General features: G+C 41.6%; 1 protein-coding gene across 1 annotated transcript in view; it reads right to left on the bottom strand.

Moving 5' to 3' along the window:
• The window catches only part of CTDP1 (CTD phosphatase subunit 1), a 76,792-nt gene that overhangs the window by 56,235 nt on the left and 3,338 nt on the right, over positions 1-17,219 (bottom strand). Inside the window, exons 2-5 of the mRNA XM_056854489.1 lie at positions 14,296-14,379; positions 13,303-13,400; positions 12,259-12,383; positions 9,738-9,888 (exon numbers count right to left, since the gene is read on the bottom strand). Coding sequence (XP_056710467.1) covers positions 9,738-9,888; positions 12,259-12,383; positions 13,303-13,400; positions 14,296-14,369 — 448 coding nt within the window. The 5' untranslated portion in view covers positions 14,370-14,379. The remainder of the gene's footprint in view (positions 1-9,737; positions 9,889-12,258; positions 12,384-13,302; positions 13,401-14,295; positions 14,380-17,219) is intronic.

Here is a 17,219-nt window from a genome sequence, read left to right as displayed (position 1 = left end):
ACATCTCAGTTCCGTTGCATGCTTTCCCTGTATTTTGTTTTTGCCCTTTCCCCACAATCTTTTTGAACCCAATCATCTTTTCCCCATTATTTCCCCCACCCTGAATTGTTATAGGTCAGTGATGGCCCCTTGTGTCTTTTGGTTTCTTGATGATGATTGGTGGGGGGGGGAGCAAGTAATCTTGAGAAGCAATCTTGCTACAGAACTAACCAAACAGTCTTGGAGAGCCCCTGGCATTCCTCTGACTTGCATGGCAACAGAGCAATTCTCAAGGCAACAATGAACCTGGCTTTACTCCCTGCCTTATTATGCCTAGAATCCATAACACTAGCATCTCCCATCAAATGTTGGTGAATCTATGTAGTAGTTTCTCTCCATCCTCATGGGGAGAGCTGGAATGGAGTAAAGTGCTGTTTTGAAGTAAAACTGATGTCGGCTTTTTACAAGAAGAGTTCTTGTATTTGGGTTTGTTGTGAAATCTTAGATTGGAATCTTGTTAGGTTTAGCAGCTGAAGGAAGAGAGTACGAGACAAAGAGCAAAAGAATCTAATGATCCTCGTTCTTCTCGTTTCTTTTTGGAAGGGGAAAAGGAAAAACTTGTTTTTGTACTTTCTAACAAAATCATTATGTGTAGGGCCTCAATTCTACCATCTGAAGCAGACACTGGTAGACCTAGTCTTTAACCCGACAGCCACATCTTAGTATCACCATCAAATGTTACATCAGGCTACAATGGAAGTGAAAGATCTGGCTTCATTATCATGTAGGGCAAGAGTGATGGAAGACAGCTCTGAAGTCCTGTATTTTCTAACAATTTATGTTGGCGCCTTCCTGCACAGCTTCAAACTTAGTAGTCCATGGGAATGCACCTCTGGCAAAGACAAGAAGATTGGAGGAGGCTCAGAGGAATAGAGGGAGTAATTTGAACCCTCAGCATACAGCTGTCTTTGTTTTATGATGAAGAAGACGAGTTGGTTTTTATACCCCAATTTTCTCTACCTTTAAGGAGTCTCAAACCAGCTTACAATTGCCTTCCCTTCCTCTCCCCACAACAGACACTCTGTGAGGTAGGTGGGGCTGAGTTTGGAGAACTGTGACTAGCCCAAGGTCACCCAGTGGCTTCATGTGTAGGAGTAGGGAATCAAGCCCGGTTCACCAGATTAGTGTCCACCGCTCTTAACCACTACACTACGCTGGTTTGGATGGTGCATCTTTTGAATTGACTGGAATAATGGCTTTAAAGGTTAGGACTACTGCTGAGGCCCCATTAGATTAAATCTTTATTACAGTCAATGACCAGCATGGGTAGACATATAAAAGCACCAATTTACACAAGTATGAGGCCTCTATTTTTAAAATGGGTTGGTCTGACACAAAATCTTCTGGAAAACAAATTTCTTGAACTGCTGGCAGATTCTGAACCCCAAACATTTTTCCAACTCCTTTGATATGCTCAGATGATGGAACAGACCAGATATTATGGTTAGGATTGCCAACTCCAGGTGGTGGCTGGAGATCTCCCGCTATTACAACTGATCTCCCGATGACAGACAGCATGGTGTAGTGGTTAAGAGCAGTAGTTTGGAGCGGGGGACTCTGATCTGGAGAACTGGGTTTGATTCCAAGTGGTGGAGGCTAATCTGGTCAATTGGATTTGTTTCTCCTACACACAAAGCCAGCTGGGTGACCTTGGGCAAGTCCCTCTCTCTCAGCCCCACCTACCTCACAGGGTGTCTATTGTGGGGAGGGGAAGGTGATTGTAAGCCGGTTTGAGTCTCCCATAGGTGGTAGAGAAAATCGGCATATAAAGATCAATTCTTCTTCCACTGGAGAAAATGGCTGCTTTGGAAGGTGGTCTCTATGGCTTTATACCCCACTGAAGTCCCTCCCCCACCAAAGCCCGCCCTCCTTAGGCTCCGTTCTCAAAATCTCCAGGTATTTCCCAACCTGGAGCTGGAAACCCTAATTACAGTCCATAACCAGCAGCTTTATACGGGGTGTGTGTGAAACATACTCTTGTAGTTGCCCCAATAGCTGGAGTCTTGAAGGCCTTAGCCAGCAGTTTTGGGAAGAAATTGCTAGGGCAAAGCTTATTCTGAGGGGTGTTTAAAGGAACACTCTCCTCTTTACCTGGGTTCAAACTGAGGAGGTTGAATGGGATTTGGAACAGAAGGTTATGAATATATGGCAGGAGCCAGCTGTCAAGATCTCCCTTTCCCCCTTTCGGGTTCCTACTATCCCCCTCACATTGATGAACTTCAGGATAAAAGGTACTAAAAGCAGCCTTTGGGGAGAACACAGTTACCTTGGAAGGGAGCACATACTTGGGGGAGAGGCTCAGATGCAGCTCTTCTGGAAGAGCTGGAGTGTCGGGGCCACCCACAGATGCAAACTGATCTCTCACTTAAAAAAAAAAAAGGTTTTCTGTCATCCTCAGGGAATCACCCCTTCCAAGAATTCAGAGCCATCCTGTTTGCAAGGAGATGAAATGAAAACAATTTATTTTCCTGATACATTTAATGGAGATCTGGAGTATAGTTTTTTAAACAGGTTGGGAAGCGTTTTCTTTTTATAAATATAGATTTAATGCACTTTCTGTGTAACTTTACTCTTTGTTTTACTTTAATACATTAAACTTTCTGATTCTGAACTGTTAACACTAAAGAGATAAGTAAGCAGCAAATGATTTTAAAATCTAACAAAACTCTCTACTACTATCAAATTAAGGAGCCACACCGAATCATTTCTATGTGTAATACTGCCATCCAGTGTTCCAAGGGTGGGCATGCTTTGGCAGCCGTAATCAACTGTGTGGGTTCAATCAACTACCTTATAGCAATGATTCTGGACGAGGAGCCACAAGCACCTCCAGGAGGGAACCTACAAGTGTAGGGGGCTTGCAGGATTATAGACTGCCCCTTTCCCCACACTTGCAATGATTTCTGAAAATAAGAGAAGATCCCTGAAAATCCCAGATTTCTTCCATAGACTCTTCCAAAATACAGTCAGGGGACCCACGAGGACTCACAGGGTTGGGGCTCCCTTTCACCTCCCCCAGGTGCCCCACAGCATCTCCACTTTCCCTCTTTCGTTTCTCCTGGAAGCATCCTGCAGCCTCTTTCATTTCCCTGCTTACTTCTCTCCTTCCCACCTTCGCCTGCCCTATTAATTTAGTCTCCCCTTTTTTACCTCTCCCTAGCAGCACCTCCTGTTTCCTCCTCTCCCTACTTTTCCTGCGCTTCACTTCCCACTCCTCTTTCTCTCCCCTTTCACTGCTTTCTTCATTACCTCCCATTTTTTACTTTGATCAGTCTCAGAGTTCCACCTGAAGTTGTCTAAAACTGTTTCAGACATAAAAAGTTTGGCAATATTCCTTGGAATTGCCTTTTTTTGTTGCCATCAAATCACAGCTGACTTATGGCGATGCCTTATGGGGCTTTCTAGGCAAGAGACTGTTCAGAGGTAGTTTGCCATTGCCTGCCTCTGCGTCACGCCCCTGGTATTCCTTGGAGGTCTCCCATCCAAATACTTGCCAGGGTCGAGGCTGAAGAGTGTGTGACTGGCTCAAGGTCACCCAGCAAGTTGTCACGGCAGAGTGGGTATTCGAACCTGGGTTTTCCAGATCTTATTCTGACACCTTAACCACTACACCGCACTGGATCTATGCAGTTGCCTAGCAACCCCCCATAATGGCCACCAAGGTATTAGTCAGCATACTTTTGTTAAAAATGCAGGAATAGCCCCCAATTTTTAAAAAATGTTTCAGAGCTGTGGCTTCCCCCAAGTTTGTACCTTGCCTATTTGTGCTGATTTTTAAATCTGCATTCTGACACCAAGTTCAGAATTAGATAAATAAAATTTAGAGTGCTATTTTAGGCCCTAATTTCTAACTTGTTTATCTGTTATGAACCTGTCCACCACCTCCTATAGTAAGTTCCCCTCGCACACACAAGCCACCAAAACAAGCCCATTTGAAGTTTGTACAGCCCTAAAATGAAGCCTGTTTACAAGCAGACTTGGGAGTGCCTCTTTTAAAGGTTCGACTCAGCTGTCCTGCTCTCTGTTCTGCCCACTTGCCTCCACTACCCACGATGCACAGAGCAGGCCTTGACAAATTTTCTTTGGCTCTAGGAGCCAGCCCAAAATCTTAGCTACTGGGTGACTCATTTTTCAGCCTTCAGGGTTTTGTATTTTAATGACAAAATTTTCTCACTACTGCCACCACAAAACCTACTACTAAGCTCATTGCAATTTCTTGCAATCTTATTCAAGCTGTGATATGACAATAGTGTTGTAGTATATAAATATGGGAGTAACCCCGGCTATCATCCTAATAAAAACCTCATAATAAAGTCACTGCTGAAAATACTAGATGCCATAATCAAATTTCTAGGCAACCTGGCACCTGGGATTTGTCAGACCCTGGCACAGAGTAATCTCTTAGAAGTATTGTTTATTCCTGCGTGTCAAAACTCCTGCCATTAAGTTAAGATAGGTAGTTTGAAAATCCTCTACTTCAACGATATCTGTTGCTTTTAAACCAACACATTTCCACAATTTGCCTCCTCTCACTATTATATGTACTAATTAACATAAGACTGATTCATTCATCTCCCAACCTGCATCTTCACAAAACAAAACATTAAGTTTAACTCTTTTCTACAAAAACTGAAAAACAGTGATTGGGGAGTCAATGATTTCTAGACTAACAAACAATAGCCACAACTGGCTTCTTTTTATAAAAAACGTTATTGACAAATTAAGCTAAAGGATTTTACTATCAAAAACAATACTAAGATTTTTCAAACCTTGATTTTTTGCTGGAGATTACCTGGAGGCTTGGGAACTCAAGCAAGGTTGCATGTACAGTAGAACCTCGCCATCCACAGGGGATCCACTCCCTGAATCACTGTGAATATTGGAATCTGGGATGCAGGGTTCTTGCTGCCTCCCAATAGCAACACAACCAAACTTCACACACAATTTAAAGATGCAATGATGGTGGTGATGGCGTGGTGGAGTTAAAACAAGCAGGAGGCTAAGTGACATGATCAGTCCACAAATTAAGTGAACTCATGAGTCCTGAGTGGTTATGTCTGCTGTACTGTTAACATCCTCCCCAAAATTAAGAAAAAGAATGGCCTCTACCATTCTCTTCTGTTGCTTCTACATACTGTGGTATACTTGGCGGCTAATAATTAAATACAACCACCACTCTTTGCCCTAGTGTCTCCTGCCCATTTGTGAACTATGAGTTTTAAAACAACGCAGGAACCAGGAGGCTAATAAATTCTCTCTAAATGGCATCGACAGAGGGCAAGAATTCTGAATTAGAATACAGGAATGACACACACTAAACCTGAAAGAGACAGGTGCTTTAGCAGCAGCAGGACCATCCTGAATACGGGGCAACAACTTTTGCTTCCGCTCAGCCCTCCAGCAGCATCACAGACAGAAAAGCAGATTGCACTTGCAGCCTCAATTTCCTGGTCTTTATTTCATGTCTTACTATAATATCTTGTTTTTAAAGCTCTGGTTGCCAATACTGGTAGAAAGGCAGAATATAAAAGCTCTAAATAAACAAACCAAGCCTGACATGTCTCATTCTGCTTATTCCCTGATAAAGGCATCGTGGCTCTTCTCCTATGTAGTGCAATGTAACCCTGAGGTGGATTGTTAAAGAAATTCCTGGACTGATAAATACAGCAACCTGCATAAGGAAGTAGTGACTGGGCTCGTTATCTCAATACCCCATGGACTCCAGGTATGATGTCCCCCTGCTTCCAGAGGGCACCACGCACTGGTAGTTTTTCTCCTCCTGCCAGCCTCCTCCCATTTCCCCTTCTTCCCTTTTTATAGCCCCAGCTTCACACCCGGCTCTTGAGTTAAGTTCTGCCCTCTTCTCTGTTCCCTGCCCTGCCTCAAAGCACCTGAGCCCAGACAGCCATTGTTCTTCCACCCAGGCTTGATCACTGCCTCCACACCCTTTGAGCTTCCCTAGGCAAAATGGCTGCCCCGTTGCTGAGGCTATCCTGACTGCACCTTTCTTTCCTTGCTTCTGACCTGCTTCAACCAGGTGAGTTCGGTGCTGGGCCCAAGAACCTGTCCTGCCCAGCAGATTGTTTCTGGGTAGCCTGCCACACAGTGATATTCACTCAGTGGCTTGGGAAACACATGTGGATCTCTGCCACACTACTTGTGGCTTTTCTAACACTGATCCCCTATATGGCACATATTCCATGTTCCTTGAAAGTGAATAAGGCCATTGCCCAATAAGGTCTGTGCTTGGCAGGTAGTTCCCACCTTGAAACAGCTGCAGGGATTGAAGGATGGGTAAGCTGCAAGGCTTCCTGAACTGCAGGCCTTGTGCCAGGGATGGAAGTAAAGCATCTATCCTCTCCAACATCCCTCCCCCTTCTTCCCAGCTTCTGAACACTCATCCTAGCACCCAGGTTGCTGCTGGGAGGAAAGTTGGCCACAAAGGGGAGAACAAAAATCATTACCATGATCACATCCCAGGAAAAGAGCAAACTGGCCACTCTAGAGATGCAAGGGCACAGGGGAGAAATAACCCTTTAAATGTCCCCCCCTCCGAAGCCTTTTCTTCAGTTTTTTCAAACCAAAATCTGTGGGAACACTAAAAAACTTCCTATGAAATGTTTTCTCTTTACGTTTTTCACACTTAAAATGTAAAGCATGAAAAAGTATAAGTGGACAGCACTGAAAAAAACAATTTATACTGTAGAAAAACAATAGTGTCAAGGTTTTTTGTTTAAATGTAAATACTTTGGCAACAATTAATATGCTATAATATATTCATTATAATAGGAGCCCTGTTGCGGAGAGTGGTAAGCTGCAGTACTGCAGTCAAAAGCTCTGCTCATGACCTGAGTTCGATCCTGAAGGCAGTTAGTTTCAGGAAGCCGGCTTGAGGTTGACTCAGCCTTCCATCCTTCTGAGGTTGGTAAAATGAGTATCCAAGTTTGCTAGGGGTAAAGAGTAGACGACTGGGGAAGGCAATGGCAAAGCACCTCATAAACAAAGTCTGCCTAGTAAATGTCATGATGTGAGGTCACTCCATGGGTCAGTAATGATCCGGTGCTTGCACAGGGGACTACCTTTACCTTTATTTATTATAATACATTATTAAAGAGTTATGTTTTCAATGTATAAAGTTTAGCTTAATATCCAAACACGGTGGCATTCCTAGTTATTGTAGACTGAATCAAAGAGTTTCTGTCCAAATAATACTGTTTTGTTTACTACAGAATTTGTTTATTGCCTGCAACTTGTTTTTTCCTACCCCTCAGAGAGCAAAACTTAAAGATACATACACTAAGGTGGCACAGGGCAGAGGTTCCCAAAGTGGTGCTCGTGGGTGCCACAGCACCTGCTAACACCTTTCCTGATGCCCGCCAAGTGCTTTTAGAAAGTGGGTGGGGCCAGGTAGGGCTTTTCCCAGCAAGGCTTCTGATTGGCTTTGCAGATATTTAAAAACAAAACTTTGGCAGCAGCTGCCACCACACCACAACTATCTTCACTGTGTGACTGAAGGTAAACTGTGGAAACTGTTTTGTGGCTGCACCCACCACATTGTGCCAGGATTCCAACAATGACTGCAGGCTCAAAAAGGCCGGGGACCATCGAGATCAGGTGTAGCAGTTGGGAACTCTTTCTCAAGTATCAGGTATAATTGCAGTTTTTCATACAGAAAATGAAGATATTTATATTTCTACATTCCATAAATATGCCAACTAGTACAATTTTATACATAAGTTATAAATGATGCTTTTTGTGTTATTTCTTAAATCACTAAAATAAGTTTAGTTTGATAGGGGAGATATATGTGATGCTCTGCTATTTCCATTTTTCTCCAGAAAAACAACAACCATTTCCCCCATGTCTTCAAAATTTCAAAAAAATTTACATAGCTAGGCCCCACTGGTTTTATTTCCTTTTCTCCATGATGAACTTGTTCTCTTCCTGGTGCCTTGGGAATCTCACTCTTGCCTGAGCTGCTGTGCCTCATATGTGGAGGAAACGGGGGAAGCCCTTCTTCTCACTCCAGATACACAAGGGCTAACTAAGGGTTAACAATGGTGGGGAGAGACATGCTCAGAAGTAATCTGGTAATTAAAAATGTTATGGTTAAGTATTTAATATTAATAGTTACGACTCATATTACTGCATATGTGTGTTTGATGTGGTGACACATAGGGTGACACAGTAGTCATATGGCTCTTTGCTTGATGGTAAAGTGCAAACGTGGCTACCTGAGAGCAGTGGAGTGAAGACCACTGCTATTTACCACAGAATTACAGCATAGCACAATCACACAGGTATTGTAAAGAAAGGTCCAGATACATCAGAGGCTATTGAAAAGTTATCAGTGCATGTATTTTTGGGCACGTTTGCTGAGCAGTCTGTACATGTCCCACCCTTTCCTCCAAAATGATTTTATTATTCCATCGTCACAAATGTCAGCTTTCAGCAGCAGTTTTCAAAAATCCAGGGAGAGCAGGGAGAGGCATAGCAAATGCCTGAAAAGGAAGGTGGTCATGAAATTCTAAAGAAGGACAGGACCCTGGGGCAGACAGAGCATTCTAGCAAAACAGCTAAGGAGAAAGCAGCAACTGTGGCAGTGTTGCTGCCTCCTTTTCCTGCTGGACCTTCTGCTTCACAACCCCCATGTTGCTTTCCTCTGCAGTGGCACCACTCACCCCCTCCAACCACCACTTGCCCACCCTCTTTGTTCCTGACAACCTCTGTTCCACAGCCACCAGCAGCTTCACCCCCATCCACCAGCGCTGATGTTTACTGGAATCGCTATGTAAACCCAAATATGGCAGTCAAGATCTCACAATGCTTCTTTTCCTTATTGCTGCTTGTACAAGTGCAGACAATGCTGCTGGGGGGGGGGGCTTAAAACACAATCCATTTATAAAAAGCATCTGGAGTTTTTCTGCAAACCAGGGAGCAGCAAGTTGAGAGACGTCCCTCCTGTCTGTTTTTGGCCCCACTGTGCAGGTTTTTTGATCCACAGTCCATGGGCCAGGTTTAGAATTAGATATAATATCCTCAAAAACACATGTGGCCAAAAAAAAAAATCACTTTAATCAGATCAGCTAGGATCCCCGCCCCCCCCGCTCAGCTAGGACTATTTGTTGTCGGGGTCAGTAGCGGTTTTATAATAAGTGCAATTCTCACAACAGTAGAATGAAAGGAAAGGAAGACAGCTGACTAACTGAAATGTAGCGTACACTTTCTTAACTTTACCATATGTCCGGATGTTCTCCCAATTTTTTTAAGTTACAAAAAGTCAAAATAAAGTATTATCAACTATTCAAAGAGATTTTAAAAAAACTGGCAGGCATTAGAGTAAGAATGCTTTTGAAATGAAAACACTGAATGTCAACTGTGTATGACAGACAGAAACATACCTAGTTGTGGACACACAGCATCAACTAGGTTACTGTTTTTGCTCCTTCAGAAATTATATTTATGCCACTCATACCTGTTCTTAGGGAAATGCAGATCCCAGTCAACAGATTATCGCTTTCACAAAGGGATAAATACCTAGTTGTGTGTTACCAATTCCACTGCTGTTGAACATTAGCATATACCAATTTTGACCATTATTCTGATTGTAATTATTTCTTGATCCTTGTGTAACAGATCTGAAAAGTAATTTAAAATACTCTGAGTAAAGTATGAGCAGTCTATATTGCGTAACTTACCTGCAATAGTATGTGCATAAAGTCTGCTACCAAAGGTGAACACATGTAATTCATACAGCTTGGCAATCTTTTCTAGGAACTCCTTGCAATGAGGACGCAACCGAGTATGCAGCATAGGTTCTCCTCGTCCTAACTGGAAGTGAAATATTCCCTAAGACAGAGGAAAAGGTTTTTGTAAGACTTACAAAATTTACACCCAATAAGAAATACTCACTCCTTCTTACAACAGTTTACACAGAATGTATTCCAACACAACACATTTTAAATTTCTACCATATATTGATATTGTTAAGTGTACTATTAAGTCGTAACAATTTGCACAGATTTACAAATGCATACCATATACTTCACAGGAGGATTTGTGTGGCCCTGGTATTTGGTATTTATTTTAAACACCGTTATTATTATAACACTGCTCAAAATAGTAACTATTCCTTTAAAATATTTATGTACCTGGCTTTCTCCCAGGCATCCCAGGACCTGAGGATATTCAAGCAATATAAACATGCTGTAACAGGAAAGATCACAAATAAAACAGACTGTGGCTGTAATGCAGAGGTCTGCATGTTAAGGACAGCCAGTTATCCCTTCCCACCATATCCAATGCTGTTATGGAGATGTTCTACCACAGAGCCAGAGCCTTTGTTATCTTGAAAGATTGACAGATTATTGCACAAAATCTGATCAGGCTGAGGGGCAAACTGTAAGTCCATGAATGAATCGCCCTACTGCTTTTTAATGGTTAACGTAAATAGCATTTGAAGAACTGAATTAGAGATGTGGTGCAATAAGGGGCAGGTTAAGCTTGCCTCCATCATTTCCCTGAAGTACACACAGACAAAACTGGTACTCTAACCCTGTCCCCTGCCCCACAGAAAGCATACATATTACCTCTTTGTATTCCACAGTGGAACAAATTGTAGCTGGGGGAAGCAACTGAGGTTGGGGGGAAAGTACAGGGGGAAGTTTTAATGACCACCCCCAATACAAAATGATCTTAAACTGAACCTTCCACATATGCAATTTAAGAATAAAAACCATACAGGAGACATATTCATGGATCTCCCATCACCTTGTCCTGAAAAATCACATGTGCTCCTAACATCTCCAGGGGTAGGAGAGGACTAAAGGCTGATGGATGCAGATGTTTCCCAAACAACCCTTGGTGAGCTTCCTAATCACATGGCTATCATTCTTACTGAAGCCCTGGCTGACATCTGGTATATGGAAATGACATGATCACTCCCATACCCTCCCTATTAAGTAAGGGCAAAAGGTGGCTATGGCAACAGCACAAATGTGACGAGTGCATTGTGGAGCCTACACTGTAGCAGTGATGATGACAAAGCATAATTACTTCTCTACCACTGCAGTAATGGGGGGGGGGGGTCTCAGCAGAGTGAAGAGATTTTTTTTCTCCATCTGGTCCTGCATAACAGTGGTCCAGAAACCTTTGGCACAATCTCCAACTGGTCCACAATGCAACAGCATGGCTGATAAATTGAACAGAAGATTACAAACAAACCAATACTTAAAACATCCTCCAAAAAGGTCAGGGTGGCATATGTGAGTCTCCCTTCTACATTTTATCCTCACCACAATCCTGTGAGGTACGTTAGACTAACTGGTCCAAAGTCATCCAAAAGATCCATGCTAGAGGCTTGGATCCTGCAGTAAGTATCCACTGATGGAAGAAATTTTCATCAGGCGAGGGCTTCTTCCTCCACCCCTCCCAATACACACACCTGCTGCAACATAAAATGCCCATGGAAATGCTGCTCTGGGAGGCCAGGGAACTGCTAGGAATGGGATAAGGGGGGAACTGGAGGTCTGCAGCAGAAAGAGGGATTAACTAAAACCATGTTCCCTTCCATTAGCACAAATTCTCCACGGGACATAATCCAGTGTGGGGATTTGAACCAAAGTCTTCCTGATCCAAATCCAACACTCTTAACAAGTACACCATTCTGATTGTCATTGGTCATAACTTTGTTTCTGGGCACAATTCAAACCCTAAGTAGCCTGGGACTAGTGTACCTGAATGACCAGCTTTTCCTATCCAAACTTGATCAAATATTAAGATCATCAAAGATCTAGTTTTGGGTGCTACCCCTCCTAATTCTGTGGTTAGGCAAGTGGTTATCAGGGATAGCGGGACTATCACCTTGACTTGGATGGCCCTGCTAGCCCATCTCATCAGATCTCGTAAGCTAACCATGGTTGGCTGTGGTTAGTATTTGGATGGGAGACCACCAAAGAATACCAGGGCCGCTACACAGAGGCAGGCAATGGCAAACCACCTCTGAATGTCTCTTGCTTTGAAAATTCTATGGGGTCACCATAAATCAGCTGCAACTTGACGGAAAACACACACACACACACAGAATTTGCCCCAATTTTTAAACACATGCAATAGTGAAGTGTTTATTCTACCATATATATTTGCTATTTTAAACAGTACCATGCTCACTAAAATCTGATACAAGAATAATTTGTTTAAAACCCAATAATGTTGCTTTACTTTGTTAGACATCTGTTGGAAGTGCTGCTCTGTGGTATGAATTAATGTCTGGTCCAAGTCTACCATTAGCACTAGTTTTCGATTTCGTCGCAGACGGTCCTGGTCTTCTCTTCCTAACTGTTCTGCTTGCTGCAATAAAAACACTGACATGTTACATGTGCTTGGAGAAAACCTTAAAAAAACTGTATGAAAAACGAACCGATCAGAAACATGCACAATTAACTTCAGGTGAAAAAAATGCAACCACCGCCATCCAATATACCAGAATTAAGTTTTAGATATCTCCTTCCAGAAATATTTGAGGAACTCCAGAGAAAACGGGAGCTATATTTTAGGACTCCTATACTCAGAACTCTTAAGGTGAAACAATTTTATGCATTCCATAGTCACAATATTAGCATATCTGATCTGTGTAAATGTCAGAAGCTGCTTTATTTCTGTCTCTTCTATATGGAAGATACAACATGCAAACAGACAGTAAAGGGTCCTTCTACATGACCATTTTGCATCTTCGGAAGAAAAAGGGTAGAACAGAGTGCTATATGCCATTGCTCCTGTTTTTCCATCTATACCAACAACATACACGCTGGTCATCCTAGCTTACAAGGAACGACATTACAATTCCAGTTTTTCCTCAAATGGCAGGCTGTTTGCAGCAGAAATAAAACAATACACCTCTCTTCTATTACCACCGACACAGTATATAAAGTGGCTTAAAATGCTGGATCCCAGTTCTACTTGCTTCGCTATAATTTATCCACTGTCCTATTTAGCCTATCAACAGTAACATAAAAAGAAGCCATCTGAACCAGATAAAATTGTTACAGGATTTTCTTTCAGCTGACATCAATTTGGAAGAAATGGGGAACAGTTGTAGTTAACAATTCTCATAAGCATACATGGGTTGGGAAAATATGCATTTAAAGTCCCTCTCTATTTGAAACTTACTTAAAGCAGGTAGGCTGTAATATATGTGCACACTGACTGGATTTTTCTTATTAAATGTGATGAATGCTCAAAATGGGAAAAAGAGTGGGAGAGTACTTGCCTCAGAACTAACCATCAACTCTGGGACACTATGAACCATTGATACAGTTGCTGTGGATACTGGCATATTCTGTTTTCCATTCCTGCTTTGTAATCTAATAGAGGAAATATGAGAGAAGACATTAGGCACATTCCAGTAGTCAAGTTCCCAATAAGTTAACAGGGAAAATAAATGTATCGTGGCAGGAAATTTCCCAAGGAATAACCTTATTTATCACACATATACAAAGACAACCAAGCTTGAGATGCACAAATAGTAAATACACATGTTTTGTTCTCAGGTACAGGCATAAAGATTTTCAAAACTGAGAAAAGAACAAATTGCACAGCTTTGTTCTCAAAACTAATTTACTTCTATTTGCCAAAAAAAGCCAAAATTAAATCTGAAAATTCATGCACAGCACCATCAGTTGTGAATGCCATCTGCATGTTTGAATGTCCCGGACCTCCACAATCAATGTGGGAAGCAGCAAACAAGGTTTCAGTTTTTGTATTTACTGTCATAAAATCCAGTCATTTAAATTAGTGTGTATCATTGCTCTGTACAGTACTATGCTTGTACTTTGCCAAACATGGATATTTTCATACCTCACCTTAAAAAGGAAGTACAATATCAACCAGATGGGTTAAATGGATTATCTTAATGAAATGAAACATGGTGTTAGGGGACCTAACACTAATAAGACTGTTCTCCATATGTCAAGCTCAAAACTAAGTTCTTACTCATGTGGTTTGCAGCTTTATTCATAACACTGACTGTCCACCAATCAGAGCACATTTTATATTTTTCTCTCTTCTTTGGTTCTTATCCCATTAACTTGCTATATCCAACATATCTGCACATCTGTTTACCAGATGTGGTACTCTTTAACAGAGAAGAACATCATTCCAATGAATCTGAGTGGCTACAATTCAAATTCCACTATGCTACCAATTCTGTTTTACCCAAGTGCAATCAACAGTAACTTAACCCCTCACAGTGATACTTACTTTGTTAAATCCTGTCCACATGCTGCACATAATCCTTTCATAACAACAGGATGGCTGCATCCTTCCAACCTCATCAGAATGCCTCTGAAAATAAAATTAATGCCTGCTTTATGACAAAATTAAATACAATACATAAAAATGCACACCACCGACATAACATGAACAAGCTACATCTACCCCACTTTTGCAACTACCACATAGTTTGAATCCTGCCAGATTTTCCACTCTCACTTAATTCCCCTCCTTACTATAGCCTTAACTGGAACCTAACACCCACAAAGACTGTTCTCCGTATCAAGCTCAGAACTCAGCCTAATATGAATGTTGTCCATGCAGGTCCCATGATCCCCTTTTTGGGGGTCAAACTGGACCCTCTCCTGCCTTCTTCACTAGGGAAAACCTGGCTGGATCCAAGTGTATGCTCTTTTTTTCTATTTAAATTGTATTTTTGTAATCTGTGTAAGTCCCTTGTGTAGAGGGACACAGTATAGCGGCATCAGTATGAGGAAGATGACACTTGGCTGTTTCTCCTTTTCATCCGAGTCAAATGGGGCCAGAGATGACCTGGATCAGTGATTGGAAGCTGTAGTGGTCTCCATGAAAACACCACATGAAACCGCAATCCAGATAAAACCAGGATATTTGTTGGCGGATACTAAAACTGGTGAAGGAATACAGAGACAGTCTTTTTTGGACGGGGTTGGCCTCCCTTTATAGGAGCAGGCTCACAGCTTGGAAGCACATTTAAATGCTTGGCTCCACATGAAGGCGCATATCTCTGTGACATTAAATGCTTTTGCCCATCTTAAGTTGGCATGGCAGCTGTGGACTTTCCTTAGCACATATGAATTAGCCATAATTCACTATGCTCTGTTCACATCAAGACTGGATTATTATAATGCACTCTACATGGCCCCTGATCTGGTTGGCCCAGACTAGCCCAATCTCAGAAGCTAAGCAGGATTGGCCTTGGTTGGTATTTGGATGGGAGACCACCAAGTCCAGCGTTGCTATGCAGAGACAGGCAATGGCAAACCACTTCTATTTACTTCTTGCCTTGAAAATCCTACCAGGTTGCCATAAATCGGCTGCATCTGGATGGCACTTTCCACCACCGCCACTCTACATGGGGTTGCCCTTGCAAATGATTCAGAAGTTTCAACTGGGCTGGCACAAAGTACTGTAGTCAGATCACTTCCTGGGTGGGGCTGGCTGTCATAACAATCCCAAAAGAGTCTCTGCAGAATTTTTACATAGGGAAGTGTGTAGCCTTATTGTATTACATTTTAATTTAGATACAATTACTAGGCACTTCAGTAACCTGGAAGAACTTAGTGAGCAGGTTATTATTTTTTTAAACAACAACAATATAGCTTCAAGTTTACATGGTACATTTGTTTTCAGTATTACGTAAAGCTGCACAAAAAGGAACATTGTGTGTTTATTTTAGTGTTTCCTTAGTCACGAGACCTATAATTATGCTATTTTATTATACTTATGGTATTTAATCCAGTATTGAAAACCAGAATTAGCAGTGTGCACAATTTTGATTTAATAAAGCCATGAATCTGTGCGAACATGCTTAAGGGCAATGTGAATTCACATGTCTAAATTGGGGAAGGGGCTAATCCTGAATTTGTTCCCCATCTCTTAACTCTAGTTAACATCTGGCATGACATCAGCAGCAACCCTGAATGTGGCAGCACATGGGAGTTAAGTTTAACCTATTGAACAAGCACACACAATTTACATCCTACCTTTCTCCCCAACAGGGACCCAAGGTGGCTTATACAATTCTCCTCTTCTCCATTTTATCCTCAATACAACCCTGTGAGGTAGGAAAGGCTGAGAGTTGTGTGGCTGGCCCAAGGTCACCCAACAAGCTTCTATGGCAGAGTGGGGAATCGAACCTGGGTTTCCCAGATCCTAGTCCAACACTTTAATCACTACACCAGTATCTTATCGTTATACAATACTGAATAGTTATGTGTCACTGAATATAATAGCTCATGATGAAGAACTGAAATTAAGCAAACCAACTCAAACTTTGCTGCATAACAGAAACATGCCCCCTTGTTAGGCCAATTTCCACTCTGGATTTTTAAAAATTCAGACTGACAGTTACCAGCCTCCTTGATTACATGCAAAGCTCCAAATATACATGACTATCAAAGTTCATGTGCTGTTTAATAACCAGCACTACTTTTGAGGCAAGTAATTCCCTGTAAACACATCTAAAAATGAATCTTCCTCTAAAGAATACAGACATCACAGGAAACCAGATGCAAGGTTTTCTATCACTTCTAAGAGACCCCCCAATACTGATGCACAGTCATTTTCTCACAAACGCTTCACTGAAATACAGCCAATAATTTCATATTCTACCTCAAAAGCTGAAAACTCTTAAAGCAAAAGTCTTTCTGGGAACAAATATTCATGATTGCTATTTTGAATGAAAACATTAAACTTCAAACCATTACAGCAAAGAGTTCCCATAACTTTCTGTAATGTTTACAAACTGACAGTTCATAACATCAGAATTTCAATGTGACTCACAATTATAAACAACCAGAAAAGGCTTTATACACAGGCAAACAAATCCAACTTCACGGCACAAGATTTTACTAGGTTATAACAGAGTGGAAACAGACAGGGACACAAGAACAGAGACTTTCAGTACAGATACTTAAAGATGAAAAAGAAATTACAAGACAATGCACCATAAAGCACATTAAAATATCATTTCTGTTTTCTGAACTTACAAATACCAAGAAAGAACAGTAAAACTTAGATGCATTAGCTAATGTTGCTCAGATTATTAACACATTGAGCATCTTCTTTATGCTAACTGAAGAATATGCAAGCTGCCTGGTTTTATTCTGTTTTCCTGTCTGATTATCCTTTTTGGATATATGTATGCTCAC

This window comes from Euleptes europaea, chromosome 8, assembly GCF_029931775.1.
Source record: "Euleptes europaea isolate rEulEur1 chromosome 8, rEulEur1.hap1, whole genome shotgun sequence".
In the NCBI taxonomy this organism is placed as follows: domain Eukaryota; kingdom Metazoa; phylum Chordata; class Lepidosauria; order Squamata; family Sphaerodactylidae; genus Euleptes; species Euleptes europaea.
Note: the sequence above shows the minus strand (reverse complement) of the source record. Positions and strands in the feature narration are given on the sequence as shown.